The 18,362-nt window shown below is 44.0% G+C and overlaps 1 protein-coding gene across 1 annotated transcript in view; it reads right to left on the bottom strand.

The window, feature by feature from the left end:
- Nucleotides 1-18,362, bottom strand: part of ACSBG1 (acyl-CoA synthetase bubblegum family member 1) — a 127,378-nt gene that overhangs the window by 18,121 nt on the left and 90,895 nt on the right. The window contains exon 3 of the mRNA XM_036736471.1: nt 2,456-2,673. Within this exon, the coding sequence (XP_036592366.1) occupies nt 2,456-2,673 (218 nt within the window). The remainder of the gene's footprint in view (nt 1-2,455; nt 2,674-18,362) is intronic.

Raw genomic sequence — 18,362 nt, 5'->3', positions numbered from 1 at the left:
TCTATCTATCTATCTGTCTATCTATCTATCCATCCATATATCTACATCCATCTATCTATCTATCTATCTATCTATCTATCTATCTATCTATCTATCCCCTCCCTGGATGAACTTGAACTTCTCACCCCTAAGCTTCTGTTCCCTCTTCCTGAAATGCTTCCTTCTTTACCTTCTACCTACTCTGTCCCCCACCATGGATTGGCTAGCATAAAGAGATGGATTGCATCAAAATACTGGCACTTTCTAGTCATGGGCAAGTTGCTTTCCCTCTCCGTGACTCAGTTCCTTCATCTGTAAAATAAGGATATGATGATCTCCCTTCCCGCTCTAACAATTTATGAGTCAAGACCTCTGTCATACTAGAAAGGGAAGAGAGAAGGAGAAAACTGTCCTCATAAATAGAAGTAACATTGTCATGGCAGTTAATGTTGCGGAAGTATACTACAGACCATCTAAACAGAAGAAGGAATTAGAAGAAGAGCCCGGGAGACTGATAAGCCTGGCACAGGGGTATGACATCTAGACAACTGTTCAGTTGATTAACTTATGACTTGCCTCAATGAGAATTTTATTCTTCAAAAGGCAGAGGAAACAACAAGGAATTGCTATTCTGGACCTGATTCTGATGCACATGGTGGAACTCAGCACATGGCTGAAGTAGAAATAACAGTGACCTCTTCACCACAGGGTTCAAGATAGAAAAAACGAAACCCTAAACATGGTCTGAGATGCGTCCTGCCTTTCAAAAGATTAAGAAAGTGTAGACAGGCTCTGATTGAGCTGATATTCTATTGAGGAAAGCATCCAGAAAGTTCTAAAGTCGCCAAAAGAAATGGTTTGGATGGAGAGCCAACGTAGAGGCACACAGAACTCACTGATTTTTATAAGACATGCCTAGAAGATGGAAACAGGGCCAAGTAACTGAACACAAAAAAGCAGCCCAGTCCAGCAGGATTTTCGGCAAGAGTGCCCAAGCCCAGAATGCACCAAGGTTGGTAAGGGATGACAACCAAAGGTCATGTTTTTTTTCATAGCATTGTCGGGATATCACATGGGTGTTGCTTGCCTTTTCAGTGAGTGTGGGAGGAGTTGGGAGGGAAGGAGAGACTTTGTAACTCAAAATTTAAAAAGAAAAGAATGTTTAAAACAAATAAATATTTTTTTAAAAAAAGTGACACTGGCCTCCTCATTGTCCCTTGCTCGAGACCCTCCCCCCATGCCTTTTCCCTGGCTGCCCCTTTCTCCTGGGATGCCTTGCGCCCCACCTCTGTCTCCATTTCCTTGGCTTCCTTCAGAGGCAGTTCAGATTCCAGGTTCTGCAGGAGGCCCTTCCCAGCGCCCTAGAAGCTGACACCTTCCTTTTCGGCTGGCTTTCCATATTCTTGTGTCTATCTTGTAAGTACCTAGGTATTTGCATGTTGTTTCCCTCTTAAAACATAAGCTCTCTGAGGGTGGACTTTTTTCATGTGTGCCTTTCTTTGTATCCCCAGTGCTGGCCCATAGGAGGTGCTTAATAAATGTTTATTGACTGACTGACTTAATTGCCTCATTTCTGGCTTTCTCTCGTCTAGTCTCTAGTACAGCACATAAGCATAGAGGCCTAATAAATGCTTATTGATGGATACTAATAATGACTTCTGTTCTTATGACCTGAAGTGGCCTCGTGCAGTGGATTGAGAGCTGGCCAACACATCAGGAAGCCAGCGTTCAAGTCCTGTCTCTGATGCACGTGTGACTATTGGAAGTCCCCTAGCCTCTCAGTGTGCCAAGCAAACCTATGAAGTTGAAGAACACATGCCAGCGTGCATTGGTACAGGGAATTTCTTTCCTCAATGGGAATTTCCTAAACCACTGAGATAAGTTTGGTCCCCCCACAATTATTATTACAAGGCTGGGTCTAAAAGACTTCTCCCTCTATAGAGCAGGGGTCTTAACTTCGGGTCCTGAACTTGCCTGTTTGTATGGTTTTAAAAATATTTTGCTAGTTTAATTGATTTTAGTTTGAATTGTGATTATTTATCTGTACATTCTATAAGGTAACATACTATATCTTGTTCATCTTCATATCCCCCAGAAAGCGTCACATATAGAGACATTTGTTCCATAAATATTTGGCAAATTCACACTGAATAGATCTTAAGATATTAATAATACTATTTTGGAGAAATTTTCTTGTTTAATTTCCTTAAAATATTTTGATAACTGTATTTCAGTATATTTATTTCCTTTGTAATCCTATGTATTTTATTTTCTTCAACAACCCTTCAAACCCTTGAAGGCAGCTATCATGTCCCACCTAAGTCTTCCCCCTTTCAGGAAAAATATTCCCAGTTTTTTCAGCCACTTCCTTCACCATCGTGGAGTAAGTAAGGACACGTGTGTTTGTAGAGACCTTTTCAAAACCCAATCAGAGCAGCCACTAGGAGGTCCCCATCCCTGCCATCTTCTCACTCACCTTCAGAAACCCTTTGGCAGCTTTTCGGGACAGAAGGTAGTACTGAGAGTAGGTGATCCTCTCCCATTTCCCATCCCGTTTGCTGCTCAAGGCGTTCAGATTCCCATACTTCTCCAGACTTTCTAGGAACACTTGGTGCACAGTCTTTGGAGTCTGTGAGCAGGTGTGGTCCATCCGTATCTTGACCAACCCATCCGCTGACGTGGTCCACAGGGACTCTGCAAGGGAAGGTACAGGCATGGGTCAACTAGCCATCACATTCTTTTTGTTTTTGGAAATAGCATTTTATTTTTTCCAACTACATGTAAAGATAGTTTTCAACATTGATTTTTGCAAGATGTTGAGTTCCAAATTTTTCTTCCTCCCTCCCTTGCTTCCCCCACTGCAAGATGGCAAACAATCTGATATAGCTTATGCATGTGCAATCATGGAAACATTTCCACATTAGCCATGTTGCATAACATTCTTTTTATCATGTTATTATCCTGTGCCTCATCCAATAATCAGATTAGCAGCAGGGAAAACAGAAAAAGATTTGATCCCTGCCCTCAGAGAATTTGTAGTCCAACTGGGTAGAAAAGACATCTTCAGCTCTTTGGGAGACATCTATGCTTTGTTTGCCCTCCACTAGGGCAGATAGCAATTTCTCCTTCTTAGTCTTCATGAGTTCCTATGGCCAAAAAAAATTGTCATCTGGTGGCCAATCTTCTGGTGAGGGGCATCTTTGAGCTTAGCCAGTCAGTCAATTGACAAGCATTTATTAAATACTTACTGTGTGCCAGGCACAATCGTCTCAGACGTTACAAACCCTTCCCTGAATCTGTCCTCAAAGTCACTGCGGCTTGTCCACCAAGGAGAGGTTTTGCGCGTTGCAGTAATTCCTACAGCAGGGAAGTTTAAGGCAGGTGGGTCTCTTGAGCTTGGGAGCTCTGAGCTGCACTGGGATAAGCCAACTGGCATTAATATAGTGAGCCCTTGGGAATCACAGAGCCCTCTCACGCTGCCTAAAACTAATACAGGTCAGGAACAGAGCAGGTCTAAGCTCCTGTGCTGATTAGTGTGGGACTGGGTCCCTGAGAGACCATGTGAACGTCCAGTTAAGATAAGGGAGGAGGAAGAGGATGAAGAAGAGGAGGGGGAGGCTGGAGAAGGAAGAGAAAAAGGAGGAGGAGGAAGAAAAAGGAAGAAGAGGAGGAGGACAAGGAAGAAGAGAAGGAAGAGGAAGAAAGGAAGAAGGAGGAGGAGGAAAAGGAAGAAGAGGAGGAGGAGGAAGAAAGAGGAAGAAGAGGAGGAGGACAAGGAAGAAGAGAAGGAAGAGGAAGAAAGGAAGAAGGAGGAGGAGGAAGAGGAAGAAGAGGAGGAGGAGGAAGAAAGAGGAAGAAGAGGAGGAGGACAAGGAAGAAGAGAAGGAAGAGGAAGAGAGGAAGAAGGAGGAGGAGGAAGAGGAAGAAGAGGAGGAGGAGGAAGAAAGAGGAAGAAGAGGAGGAGGACAAGGAAGAAGAGAAGGAAGAGGAAGAGAGGAAGAAGGAGGAGGAGGACAAGGAAGAAGAGGAGGAGGAGGAGGAAAGAGGAAGAGAGGAGGACAAGGAGGTTTTGAGTATATGTTTGCTGAATGACAGTTTTCCAAACACCCTGCTCTGGCTGCAGGGGTGAGGGTGAGGGGTCAACCTTTTGGCCACAGTAGTTCTTGAAGACTATCTGCTGACACAGAGGGATTGCTTTGTTGGATGGAGCCTCGCCTACACTGACAGTATCCAAACCCAGACAGTGTCTCTTTGAGCTTCCCAACATCCTCTGAGCTGATAGAGCAGAACAAGTGTCAGGTGAGGAAGATGAGGCTCAGAGACATGAAGAGGCTTGTGGGAACCTCTCTCTCATCTCAGCCTTAGAGTTGTCAAATCTCTGCATTGGAAAGAACTTTGGTAGTCATACAGTCGCTTAGTAATTTGCCTAAGGTCACAGAGGCAACATATGAATACAGAACTGAATTCAAATTATGGGAACTTAGATCTAGAGCAGGACAGCACCTTGGAGGCAGCTCATCTGGCCCCTTCTACGGCCAAAGAGCAAATGAAGCCAGAAGGGGTTAATGACTTGTCCATGGTCACATAACATCAGAGGTAAGATCAGAGATCAGAGGACCTGGGTCCTCTACCTCTAGGGCCAATGCTCTTTCAACTCTCTATAGACTAAGATTCAGTCTCTCTATGTCTCTGTCTCAGTCTCTCTTTCTGTCTCTCTGTCTCTCTGTCTCTCTCTCTGTCTTCTTTCTCATTGTTTGTCTCTTTCCTCCCTCTCTGCCTCTGTCTCTCTTCTTCACCATCTCTGTGTCACTCGCCACTCCTCTCTCTCTGTTTCTGTCTCTCCTTCACTGTCTCTGCCTCTTCTCTCTGTCTCTGGCTCTCTCTTCTATCTGTCTCTGTCTGTCTTACTGTCTTTGTCTCTCTGTCTCTCTCCTCCCTCTCTTTATCTGTCTTTCTGTCTGTCTCTCTCACTGTCTCTGTGTCTTCTCTCACTATCTTTTCTCTACCGTCTCTCTTCTCCCTCTCTCTATTTGTCTCTGTCTGTCTCTCCCTCTCTCTCTTTGACTCTCTCCTTCCTCTCTCCCTTGCTCCCCCAACCCTGACATAGAAATTCTTTCCCTCTGTAATTATGTAAGATAGGAGAACTTTGGGGAGGGAGATAAATCTCCTGTCTTAGGAAGGACAGACTGGCCCAAAGAGCCAAGGATTGATGGGGGTGAGAGGAGTTCTGGGAAGCTTATGAACTGAACTCAAAAAAAAGAGAGAATACAGTGTACCGGCCAGAGGGACAAGAGGTCAAGCGAGGAGATCTTGATTTTCCCTCACCCAGAAAGAATGTGAGCCAGGGGACCCTGGGAGGGCATTTATTGACAGGATTGTTAACCATCGTCTGAGGGCAAGGCTCTCTAGCCCTCTTGCTGGGCTGAGAACCTCCCCTGGATTAACTGACCCTAGCCTTGCATCACCTTCTAGAGGAGGCAACCAAGACGCCAGCGGGATTGTATCACCCAGCCCCGCCACTTCTGCCCCCCACTGGACTGCTTTGTCTTTGGGAAGCAGAGCCTGGCTCTGAGTCCTGCCTGGGCCATTTAATAGCTACATTTGTGCCAATACTCAGATCACTGGGGTCTAAGCTCTTGGCTAGCTGGGTCACCTGGGCCAAGCCAAAGCCCTTCCTGAGCCTGTTTCCTCCTCCATGAAATAGGGATGATGTCATTGGCATGACCTACCTCCATGTTGCTATGAAGAAACCCCCATTATCACCAGAAACTGTTTGTGAGAAGGAACTGTGCTTCTCATGGAAAAAGCCTTACGTTCCAGTCCTTGCTATGATTCGCCGTGTGACCATGATCAAGTCACACAACTTGTCTGAGCTCAGTTTCTTCATTGGTCAAAAGGGGGTGACAATAATTGTTCTGCTATACAATTTAATGAGTAAGTTTGGGCCTAAAAGTGTTGAGAAAGTACACAGCCCTCCCTTCACAAGACAAGTAGGAGGCTGTGGGTGTGAAATATTGCATCTACTGTCAGCTGTGGTCCATGGTTGGTGGGTTGGTTGGTTTTGCCAAACAGCTTTTTTTTCCTTCCTCCCCCCGCCCCAATCTTTGTTATAAGGAATGGATCTCTGGATGGGGATCTATTAAAAATAAATATGATATAAAACCAAAATGAATCGACAACATTTGAAAAAATAAAAACAAAAAATGGCTCTATCTTACAAGTTTTGCTGGGAAGAAAGTACTTTTGAAACCTTATGGCACAATGTGACTCTAAAGTGCTTATTGTTATCATCTGTTTGCTCAATAGGCATTTATTAAGGCACTTCGGCCATGGGGATATGAGAACAAAAACGGTCCGTGACCTCCAGGATTTCACATTCTACTGGGGAGGGGGTAGTAAGGTAGAAGAAAAACAACCGGTACAAAGATAAGGGAATATAACACACAAAGTGAAAACAAAGCAATACAGGGGGGACCGTTGAGGGGACAGTGCTTATGCCTGACTTCTCCTAGGAGATGGCTCTTGAGCCTATTGTTGAAGGAAGGTAGAGACATTAAGAGACAGAGGTGAAGATGGAGGACTTATCGAAAAGAGAGAAGGACATACCCAATGGCCATGGCAACGTAAATGGAGTAAATAACCACAAAACTGTCAAAAAGGAATCTTATAAAACTGGCCCCGTAGAAGAGCTATGGGAGATTGCTTTCCTCCTTACCCTCATTCCCCTGCAGAGGTGGGCCATCCACGGGCATTAAATAAGTCACTATATTTTGATGCATTACTCTGTTTTTTAACTTTTTTTATTATTTTTTTCTGCCTTTTCAAAAATTTCTTTGTTATTGGGGCAGCTAGGTGGCACAAGCCCTAGAGTCAGGAGGACCTGAGTTCAATTCCAGCCTCAGACAATTGACACACTTACTTGCTGTGTGACCTTAGGCAAGTCACTTAACCCCAAATGCCTTGCCTTCCTCCCTCCAAAAAAAAATTCTTTGTTATAAGGGATGGGTCTCTGAGAAGCGAGAGGAAGAGGGATACTGAAGAAAATAAAGATAATCCAGGTACCCCTTCCAAAAAGGAAAAAAAAATCAAGGTAATGTGAAACAAAAGATTGCAACAACAAAAAAAATCTGTTTTTGAAAAAAAGCTTTTCTTTTCATTGAACTACAATCTGCCTCTTGGTATAGTTTGCCCCATTCTTCCTAGTTCTGCTTCCAAGGGCCAAGAAAAGTCTCATCTGTCTTCCCCATGACAACCTCCAGATAAATATCTCTGTGTGTACATATGTATATGTGTATGTATAGTTATCTATCTATCCATCTATATCTGTAACTATCCATCATGTCCTTGTCTGTTCTAAACATTCACAATTCCTTCTACAAATCCTCATATGACATGGTTGCCCATTCACTCACCATCCTGGCTGACCTCCTCTGAGCCCACACCAGCAGGAATATGGTACCCAGAATCATCTCCATGACTGAGTACCCTCCTAATGCCCTTCCTACTTCTCGCTGTTATTGAAGAAGAGGAAGAAGCGTAGAGGTGAGGACGCTCTCTTTTTCTACTGTCAGATTAACAGCAGGTAAATAGTCCTACCCATCATTCTCTTGGCAGCTTGGGATCTAGGCCTGAGGAACAGAGGACAATTGATTTAGATATGGAAGAGACCTCAGAGGCCATCCAATCAAACCCTCTCATTTGCAAATAAGGAAACTGAGGTTAAGGGTTTGACTGAGGTCACACAGCAAATATTGGGGGTGGGATTTGAACCCCAATATTCCTGACTTCAAGTCAGCACTCAAAGGGACAGAAGGCAGGGATCTCACTCTGGCCATCATGTCTATGTTTTTAGCCTTCTTTTCTCCAGATTAAGCATTCAATGTCCTTTAGGTCCTCCTGGCACCAATTGAAGACCATTTACCCTCTGGATGCCCTCCTCTGGCTGTTCTACAGTTGATTGGGGTCTTTTTTCACCTGCAAGATGGGGTAATGCAACTTGTTGATTCTTCCCTCCCAGGGCTGGTGTGAGATTCCATTGGAATAATGAAGATAGAGGGTTTGGCCAACCTTGGAGCACTACTGAGCCAACTCCTCACTGTTCTAATTTCCACCATTGATGCTAATTCAGCTTTCTGGAACTACATAGAATGCCAGCATAATAAGCCAGTCACAAGGCAGCGAGAGAGAAAACTGGAAAGCAGTTAGGCAGAAACTAGGTATAGACCAACATTTCACACCATATTATCAAGATAAGGTCAAAATGGGTACATAAAGGGTGATATCATAAGCAAATTAGGGAGCATGGAATAGCTTACCTGTCACATCTATGGATGAGGTAAGAATTTGTGACTAAACAAGAGATAGTGAACATTATGGGATGTAAAATGAATAATTTTTATTACATTAAATTAAAAAGGTATGTTTTGTAGAAATAACCAATGCAGCCAATATTAGAAGGAAAGCAGAAAATGGGGGGTGGGGTTGCAGCAAATTTCTCTGATAAAGGCCTCATTTCTAAAATATATAGAGAACTGAGTGAAATTTATAAGAATACGAATCATTCTCTAATTGATAAATGATCAAAGCATATGAAACGGGCAGTTTTCAAACAAAGAAATTAAAGCTATCTATAGCCATATGAAAAAATGCTCTAAATAACTATTAATTAGAGAAATGCAAATTAAAATAGCTCTGACAGAACCAGGAGAACATTGCAGTAACAGCAACAGTGTAATGGCCAACTTTTATAGACTTAGCTCTTCTTAGCAATACAATGATCTAAGACAATTCCAAAAGACTCATGATGGAAAATGCTGTCCACCTCCAGAGAAAGAACTATGGAGTCTGAATGCAGAGCAAAGCAGACGATTTTCTCTCTCTCTCTTTTTTCCTTCTCATGGTTTTCCCCTTTTGTTCTGATTCTTCTTTCACAACATGACTAATGTGGAAACAGGTTTAATATGATTGTACATGTATAACCTATATCAGATTGCTTGCCATCTTGGGGAGGGATAAAAATTTGGAACTCAAAATCTTACAAAAGTGAATGTTAAAAATTATCTTTACATGTAATTGGAAAAAAATAAAATTTTATTAAGTGGCAGTGGGGGGTGGAGAACAGCTCTGACGTATTGCCTGAAACCTGTCAGATTAGCTAATATAACAGGAAAGGAAAATGACAAATGTTGGGAAAATTGGGGAAAATGTTGGTGGAATTGTGAACCGATCCAACTATTTTGGAGAGTAATTTGGAACTATGCCCAAAAGGCTATAAAACTATGTATACCCTCTACCATCTACCCCATACCGAGCAATACCACTAATCGGTCCGTATCTCAAAGAGATTTAAAAGGGGGTGGGGAGGAAAAGTACCTATATGTCTACAAATATTTATAGCAGCTCTTTTTGTGGTGGCAAAGAATTGGAAATTGAGGGAATGCCCATCAATTGGGGAATGGCTGAACAAGTCGTGGTATATCATTGTGCTAGAAGAAATGACCAACAGAATGATTTCCGAAAAAGCAGGAAAGACTTACATGAACTGATGCAAGGTGAAACGAGCAGAACACAGTAACAGCAATATTGTATGATGATCAACTATGAATAACTTAGCTATTCTCATCAATACAATGGTCTGAGACAATTCTTAAGGACCTATGGTGAAATATGCTATCCACACCTCCAGAGAAAGAACTGATGGAGTTTGAATGCCGATTAAAGCACACTTTTTTTAACTTCATTTTTCTTGGGGTTTTTTTGGTCTGTTTTCTTTAACAACATGACTAATATGGGAATATGTTTTGCATGACTGAACTTGTATAACCTATATCAAATTACTTGCCATCTTAACAAGGGGGAAGGGGAAGGAGGGAGAAAATTTGGGACTCAGAATTTTAAAAAATGAACGCTAAAATTTTTTACATATAACTGGAAAAAAATAAGAAACCAAACCAAACATGCAGCTAGATAGTAGAATAGATAAAGAAAATAGATAAAGAATCCAGAAGACATTGAGTTCAAATCCTGCCTTAGATGCTTACTAGCTGTGTGACCCTGGGCAAGTCACTTAGCCTCCCATGGCCCTGGTTTCTTCATCCTTAAAATGAGGAGGTTGTACTTCCTGGTCTTTAAGTTTTCTTCCAGCTTTCAATCTATGATTCCCAGGATTCTATGTGCCAGGCACTGTGCTAAGCACTTGGGGTACAAAGACAAAAGTGAGACAGCCTAGACCTTAAGGAACTTAGAGATTAACAGGAGAGGTAGCATCTGCATGGCTGCCCATCTGCTAGAGACACTCTAGGCTGGCCCTGGGTGAGCCCCTGCAGGTGTGGGCTGTACAAAGAACCATGTGTCCTGAAATCCTCTGCCTTTTTGGCATGGTGTAGCCAGTGGAAGGAGCCCTGGCCATGGAAGCAGAGCACCCAGGTTCAAACCTCACTTCTGATGCTTCATTACCTGTGTGACCTTGGGTGAGCCCCTTAAACCTCAGATTTCTCATCCGAAAAATGAGGGGGTTGGATTAGATGGCCACAAGGTCCAATCCAGCCCTGGCTCTATGGTCCTAGGAAGAAAGAGCCTCTGCTGGGAGTCAGGACAGACCAGGGCTATTGAAAGGTGATAACACATATAAGGGACAGAATGAGCCTGGAGTCAGGAAGACTCATCCCCCTGAGTTCAAATCTGGCTTCAGACACTTACTGGCTGTGCGACCCTGGGTCAGTCATTTCACCTATTTGCCTCAGTTTCTTCATCTATAAAATGAACTGGAGAAGGAGATGGCAAGCCCCTCTAATATCTTTGCCAAGAAAACCCCCAAACGGAGTCATGAAGAGTCAGACACGACTGAGCTGACTGAACAACAACATATATAAATCAAACAGCAAACCTCAAAGCACTACACGGATGTCAGCTAAAATTCTAAGCTGTCCTGTCCTCACTACCCAAGCCCACTCTGGACAAGGACACTTTTAAGGTTGGCAGCCAAGTAGCAGAATGGATAAGGTGTCGGGCTTGGAGTCAGCAAGATTAGAGTTCAAATCCTACCTCAGTCAATTACTAGCTGTGTGACTCTGGGTAAGTCAGTTAACCTTGGACAGCCTCAGTTTCCTAATTATAATACCTGCTTTACAGGGTTGTTGTAAGGCTCAAATGAGATAATAATATATTTATATAACAATATTTGCTTTATATTAATATGTTTTATGTTAATAATATATTTAAACTGTGTCAACATTAATATCTTTACTAATATAACTTATCTTAATATATTATTATAATGATTACATTCATATAATAATATATTTAAAGTGCTTTGCAAACCTTAAAGCATGACATAAATGATTGCTATTATTATTAATAGTAGGAGGACTAGTAAATGTCAGTTACCATTAGCATTCCAGAGCTCAGTGTCTAGTACATAAGGGATGTTTAATAAATGCTGGTCAATAACGTGAAAATATGTTTAATATGAATGTATAGGTAAAGCCTATATGGGATTACACACGCTCTTTGGAAGGGGGGAGTGGAGGGAGGGGGAGGAAATTCAAAACTCAAAATCTAAATGTTCAAAACTAAAAATAAATTAATTATTTAAAAAAGAAAACAGCAGAAACTAAAAATAAAGACAAATTCATGACTTACTATAAAAAAATAAATAAATGATCTCTAAGGCCCCATCTTAAAAATAAATAAATAAACGTTGGTCAATCGATTGACCGTGTGAAAGATGAATCACCCATCTGTCCTTAGCTGTGACATGGCCAGAGAATATTCCTGGACTGATCACCTGTATGCTGGGAGAGACCTTGCTAATACTCGAAGGAGTTTCAGAGGGCGAGGGTCTCTGCCATGCTCTTAGACAATTAGGCTCGAAGAGAAGGGAGTGGGCGGCACAGAAAGAAATAGAGGAAAGGACATTGAAATTCGGTAGTTAGCGCATCTAAGGAGCTGCAGCACAATTAACTGATAAACTCAGAAGAGAGGACTGCTAGGGCTTCACAAAACCCCTAGGATCCACATAGCAAGGTAAGCTATAAACAGATTAGTGAAATTAGATAGCTAAACAAATACAGGTGGATCCTTGTTCTTCCTAGAGACAGAGTCCTTTGGGCTGGAAAGGCTGGGCTTCCCATGGCCCTTTGCACACAAGCCAGGCTTCTAGAAGGACCATAAAATAGCAGACTCATGAATTGAATGGACAAGACTCTGACTCCACAACTGTGACATCTCTATTGAGAATATGGATGCGGAGAGCAGGCAGCAACTCAAGGGGTCCTCGAGAAGGGAGTGGTTTGGCTGACTGATCTCACTCCAGTTTCCCCAAGTTCTTTCCTCCCTAGGGATGCAGATGAGAGGAAGGATCCTGAGCTGGTCCCTGCACCCCAGGGCTTCCCTAAGCTCCACCCAGTTCAATGGACAGAATGACTCATATTTCTATGACAAATTATACCTTAAATGCCCTTTCTATATTACAGCCCTATGACTCAGGGAGTACAAATGTGAGTAAGCCCATTTTATAGATAGGCATCCCTAGGGTGAGAAAGCTGGCACTCAAGCTGAGGCCCCTTGACACCAGGCCCAGATCTCTGCCCATTCGTTTCTCCCTGACAAGAACGGAAATGCAAAACTGGAAATCCAGATACTGAGGAGGAAATGCAGAACATTGGGCTGGAAATCTAGATGCCAAGGGTGAAATGCAGAACATTGGGCTGGAAACCAGATACTGAGGAGGAAGTATAGAACATTGGGCTGGAAATCCAGACACTGAGCTCTGGTTCCTGACTAGCTGAGTGATCTTAGTAATGAAGTCATAGGACTTGAATTCAAATCCTGCCTCAAATGCTTCCTACCTATGTGACCTTAGGTAAATCTCTTAACTTTCCTGGGTCTCAGTTTCTTCACCTGTAAAATGAAGGGGTTGGAGTAGAGGTCCCTTACAACTAACTGTATGATTCTGTGATCCTAAGAGGCTTCCCTTCTCTGGTCCTCAGTTTCTCCAATCTGGACAATGAGGGGTTTCACAAAGGTGACCTCTTAAGGTCCCTTCCAGCTCCTGCCATATTACAAGTCAATAGTTCTCTGAAAGGCAATTTGGTGTTCAGATCGGGGAGGGCCACTTTCCCACGGCCGTGAGAGGGTTCTTGGCTCACCCCCCTGTTCTCTGGCTGACCAGGGAGCTGACCCAGAGAATTCCACTCAGGACTCTCATCGGCTCCTGCTTTCAACTTTCTCTGCCTCAGTCCACGTGTGCTGGTTTCAGTCTCATGAAGTCCTAACTATGCAGAGATGAGTCTAGGGATGGACAGTCTGATCAAGCAGGACGTTCCTTGGCTGGGGTTGTTGCTGTACTTGGTGAAAAGGAGCATTCAGGGCCTGGGCCCAGAGCATGGCAGGGGCTGGCAGGACACCAAGTTAGAAGGTGAGGTCTGGCTGCCCCTTACCCTGGAACCATCTGCATCCCTGGATATCCTGTTTCCTGGATGGCCTGCAGCTGCCAGCAGGACACCAGGCCATGGGCCTCTGTGGCCACCAGAGGGGGGTGAAGCTATGCCTGAGCTATGGGCAATGGGGAGTCAACTAGGGACAAAGATGAAGGGAACGTTCAAAGAAAAAGATGAGAAAATGAGGCATTAGATTTGATGATGTCCGGAAGGGCCTTTGATGTTCTGCATTCTATGTTGTAAGGTCCTTTCCAGCTTTGCTATTCTATATATACCATAAGCAAGAATCCCAGCACCTAGGATTAAATGAGTGGGCTGGGGACAGCAGTACAATGCAACCAGGGGTGCAGTCATACTAATAACAGTAAACAGCATTTACATAGCACCTACTATGCTGCAGGCTCTGTGCTAATCACTTTAGAGACATGATCTCATTTAATCCTTACCATAACCCTGTAAGGTACATACTGTTATTATCCCTCTTTTTCAGGTTGAGGAAACTGAGGCAAATGAAGGTTAAGTGACTTGTCCAAGGTCACACAACTAGTAAGTATCTGAGGTAGGATTTGAACTCGGGTCCTCCTGACTCTAGACCCAGCACCCTTTTCACTGAGCCACCTAACTGACTCTCAAGAAGGAGCAGCCCTTCCCCTACCCCTCTTCTCCTGATCTTCACTGGCCTATGAGTCTGCTCACTGGACCTCTCCCAGGACCTACCTACCTCTACTTTGCCCTATGGGGCATAAGCCAGTGAAAAGTTGCAAATCATGGAGAGCAGTCTGCTTACTAATTCAAAGAAAAAGGGCACCCCCCCTAGGAATTAATGTGTTCTCTCCAAAGAAAACATGGCGCCTGGGGAAAAGCCCTGGCCATTCCTTCTTAGTAACATGGAGTGGGAATCTGGAAAGCCCCCAAACTGGGGCTATTTCATCTCTAGAGACACAGAAATACATACAAATCAGAAGCTGGGGGCTAAAAACTAGGTCCCTGAAAGAGGAAACACTCCCCTAGACCAGGACTGGCTTTCCAAATTCATGGCTTTGAGTCCCAAAGGCAGTTAATATTAACTTTCATCTATATAACATGTTAAGATTTACAAGTTTGTAAAATGCTTGTGGGAGATCAAAGAAAGAGGAAAACCACTCATACGTATAAACATATTTATAGCAGCTCTTTTTTGTGGTGGCAAAGATCACAAGCTTAGGGCATGAATCAGTTGGGGAATGGCTGACCAAGTTATGGCATATGGATGTGATGGATTACCAGATGGAATTCCATATGGTATATGGAATTGTGCTGTAAGAAATGGTTACAGAGAAACCTGGGAAGACTTGTCTGAACTAATGCAGAGTGAACAGAACCAGAACAATGTACAGCCAGGTTCTCATGAATGCAGGTATAGGGGCCTTGAAGGGGCATCAGACAGAGTCCCAAGCTCCCAAGTTTTAACCCCGACTGCCTCTCATTCCAACCAAGAGCACATTTGATGACACAACCAACCAAGAGGGCCAACATTGAAGCAACATCTTCTTAGAGTTTCCCCCTACAACCCCCAACAAGCCAACACTATAGACAATAACAGTAGGAGAATCGGACTCCGTGAGCCAATCACAGAGATATAGAGTTGTAAGGAATCTTAGAGATCATCTGATCCAATTCCCTGAGACCCACAGAGGTCAAGGAAGAAGATTCAAGGTCACATAAATATCAAGAGGCAAAGATGGGATTGGTGCTGAGGTCCTGCTGCCTCAATCGCAGTTGGACTTTTGGTCTTTGCTTGACCCAAGGCCCAGCTTGCTCATTGTGCTCCCTTGAAGGGGAGAGGTAGTTTCCCTCCTCCTTCCCCTCCTCCTCCTCCTCCCCCTCTTCTCCCACCTCCCCCTCCCTCCTCCTCCTCTTCCCCCTCCTCCTCCTCCTCCTCCTCTTCCCCCTCCTCCTCCTCCTCTTCCTCCTTCTCCTCCCTACCCCACTTCCCCCACACCATCCCTCCTCTCTCACTTCGGCCCTTGGTGGCACTTTCTCAATCTACTCATTATTTGCCAGGCAATCTGGAATACCAGGGGTATTTCTAAGCCCCTAAAATAAAAGAGACTCAGTGACCAGAGGAAGCTATTCCCAATGGGAAGGAAAGAAGGGAAATATGTCAGCAGATGAAAAAAAATCCTCGTGTATTTTGGGTTTGTGGGTTTGGTTTGGTTTTTTTTTTAAATCTGTGGGAAAGAAGCCAGAGTTCTTGGGGGGAGAATGGGACGCATTGTTCAGGTTGGAACAGTTGGAGCCTCTCACTGAGGCAAAGGTCATTCTTAGGCTTTGAAAAAATCTCCCTTGGAGAATTCTTTTCCTGGGTGATGAGGCCCCAGGAGCCCTCCCCTGTGGGACCACACTCAAAAAGAGAAGGGGATTCAGCAGCAGAGGCCTTGGGTTCAAATCCTGGCTCTCCCACTTAGTACTTGTGTGATACTGGGCAAAACACTCAACCTCTCTGAGCCTCAGCTCTTTGTCTATAGAAAGGGTGGGGAAGGGGCAGAGCTGGCCTGGTTGGCTTCTGAGTTAATGCTCCGGCTATATGACCCCTGCAGTCCTTTCTAGCCCTAAATCTGTGTTCCTTGAAGATGTGAAAAAAGCCCCGAGCAGAAAAGGATCAGTCTTATTCATGGCAAGATCCGCCCTTAATTATCACCTCTTTCTTCTCATTAACCTATCATTCAACATCAATCAGCCCTGTACTAGGTACTGTTGGAAAGGAAGAGGAAGATACGCTTCCTGCCTTCCAGGAGCTGGCAGTCCTGAATCATAGAATGCCAGAGCCGGAAATCATCCAGCCCAGCCCCTTCGTTTTACAAATGAAGAAACTGAGTCTGTTTCCCATGTATAATATCCCACCTCCCATCTCTGAGTCTTTGCATGGTATGTCTTGTATGTCTGGGATACACTCCTTCTTCATCTCATCCTAGACTGTGCCCTCCCCTCCTTGTATTTATCCTCTATATGTTTATTCTGCATACATGTGTATGTATGTGTCTCTGTGTATGTGCATGTATATATGTATGTGTGTGTATGTGTATCTGTATGTGTGTCTGTGTGTATATGTGTATGTATGTGTGTGTGTGTGTGTGTGTGTGTGTGTGTGTGTGTACATATTGTCTCCCCTGATAGAATCTAAGCTCTTTGATAGAAGGAGGCACTAACCACGCTGCCTGGGCACATATTATGTGTTTAGTTAACACACACTGCTCAGCGCCTTCATTCACATCTTTTCTCTAGGCATTTCTCCTCACGCACACTAGGACATCATCTCCCCTAGGACTACTTTTAGTCTTCATCTCTGCAATCCTAGCACCTAGCAAAGTGCCTGACATATAGGAAGTGCTTGACAAATATTTGTTGAATTGAATGAATGAGTGGATGAATGAATGAAACAGTGAACGAAAGAGTAAATTAATGAATGAATGAAGTACCTTGCCCAAGATCAGAAACCAGGAAGTGACAGACCCAGGCCCCAGCTTGGATCTTCTGACTCTAAGACTACTATACCACATGGATCTGGGCCAGTCATGTTTCCTCTTTGTGTCTCAGTTTCTCCTTTTGTAAAACAAGGGAGTTGGACTAAACGGTCAATAAGGTTCATTCCAGCTCTGAAATTCCATGATCCTAGGAAGGCGGGGAAGTGTGGAGTAATGGGTAGGATGGTGGAGTTGGAGTCAGGAAGTTCAGACCCTGTCTCAGACACTTGCTAGCTATGTGACCCTGAACATGCCCTCTTGGGTCTCAGCATCTTCATCTGTAAAATGGAAGGGTTGGCCTTGATGGCCTCTATGGTCTCCTGGAGCTCCAAACCACAAAAAATTCTGTGAAGGCAACAGCCCTGGGCTTGCTCAAAGAGGACAAGAAGCCATCTTTGTGGTGGGATTTAAGGAACACCAGGAGGTTTGCTAACTCCAAAATGTCACCTCTATCAACCTGTTGCCAACATTTGAAATTCCCTGAACTGTTGGAGAACCTCAGAACAGGAAGAGCTTTCCATGGCCATCCCTCCAGCCTTGGCTTGAGATTTCACCTCTGACATCATCTCCTGAGACCACCCAATCCCCTCTTGGAAAACTCAGGTTTTTAGGCCTCATCTACTCCTTTTCAGCTTCCTTCAGTAGCTCTTAGATCTGCCCTCTGGGGCCAAGCAGAACAAGGTCAATTGCTCCCCAACATGGCAGCCTTTCAAATACTCAAAAGACCTCTGTCTCGCCCTCACTCAATTTTCCTTTCTCCAGACTAAATATCCCCATATCCTTCTAGTGGTCCTCATATAGTAGGATCATGAGACCCGTTGCTACCCTCATTACCCTCTTTTGGACTCTATGCAGCTTGTCAACGTCCTTCCTAAACTATGACGTCTGTAACTCCAAAGGCAGACTGTTGGGGGCAGAGGGTAGGGGAATCTTCAATCATTCATGGTTTTAGGCTCTTGATTGAAGCCTATCCAGACACCTCCAGATAGCCTAGACATACCATAAACCCTAAGGTCACTCTTAAACTGCCGTGATCTATACTACCTGGCAGAGGTAATATTTGTTAAGGAACTGGCATTTGAATGGGGTCATTTTAATCTGACTGATTAAAAAGTCAGCTACGTGGCACAGTGGTTAGAGTACCAGGCCTGGATTCAGGAAGACTCAAATCCAGCCTCAGACACTTTCTAGTTGTATGACCCTGGGCTAGTCACTCAACCATGTTTGACTCAGTTTCCTGATCTGTAAGATGAGCTGGAGATGGAAATGGCAAAGCACATCCTTGCCAAGAAAACCCCAAGTGAAGTAACAACTGAAAAATGACTCAACAACAACAAAATCTGACTGAACCACTAGCCCCCATTCCCACACAGATGGAAGGCCCCAAGGGAATGGGCTCCAGCTAAGTTTGGAGGAAGGGAGGAAAATGAGGAGAGTAGTG

The sequence above is a fragment of the Trichosurus vulpecula genome, chromosome 8 (assembly GCF_011100635.1).
Source record: "Trichosurus vulpecula isolate mTriVul1 chromosome 8, mTriVul1.pri, whole genome shotgun sequence".
NCBI lineage: Eukaryota > Metazoa > Chordata > Mammalia > Diprotodontia > Phalangeridae > Trichosurus > Trichosurus vulpecula.
The sequence above is the reverse complement of the archived record's forward strand: the minus strand, read 5'-3'. Positions and strand labels throughout refer to the sequence as shown.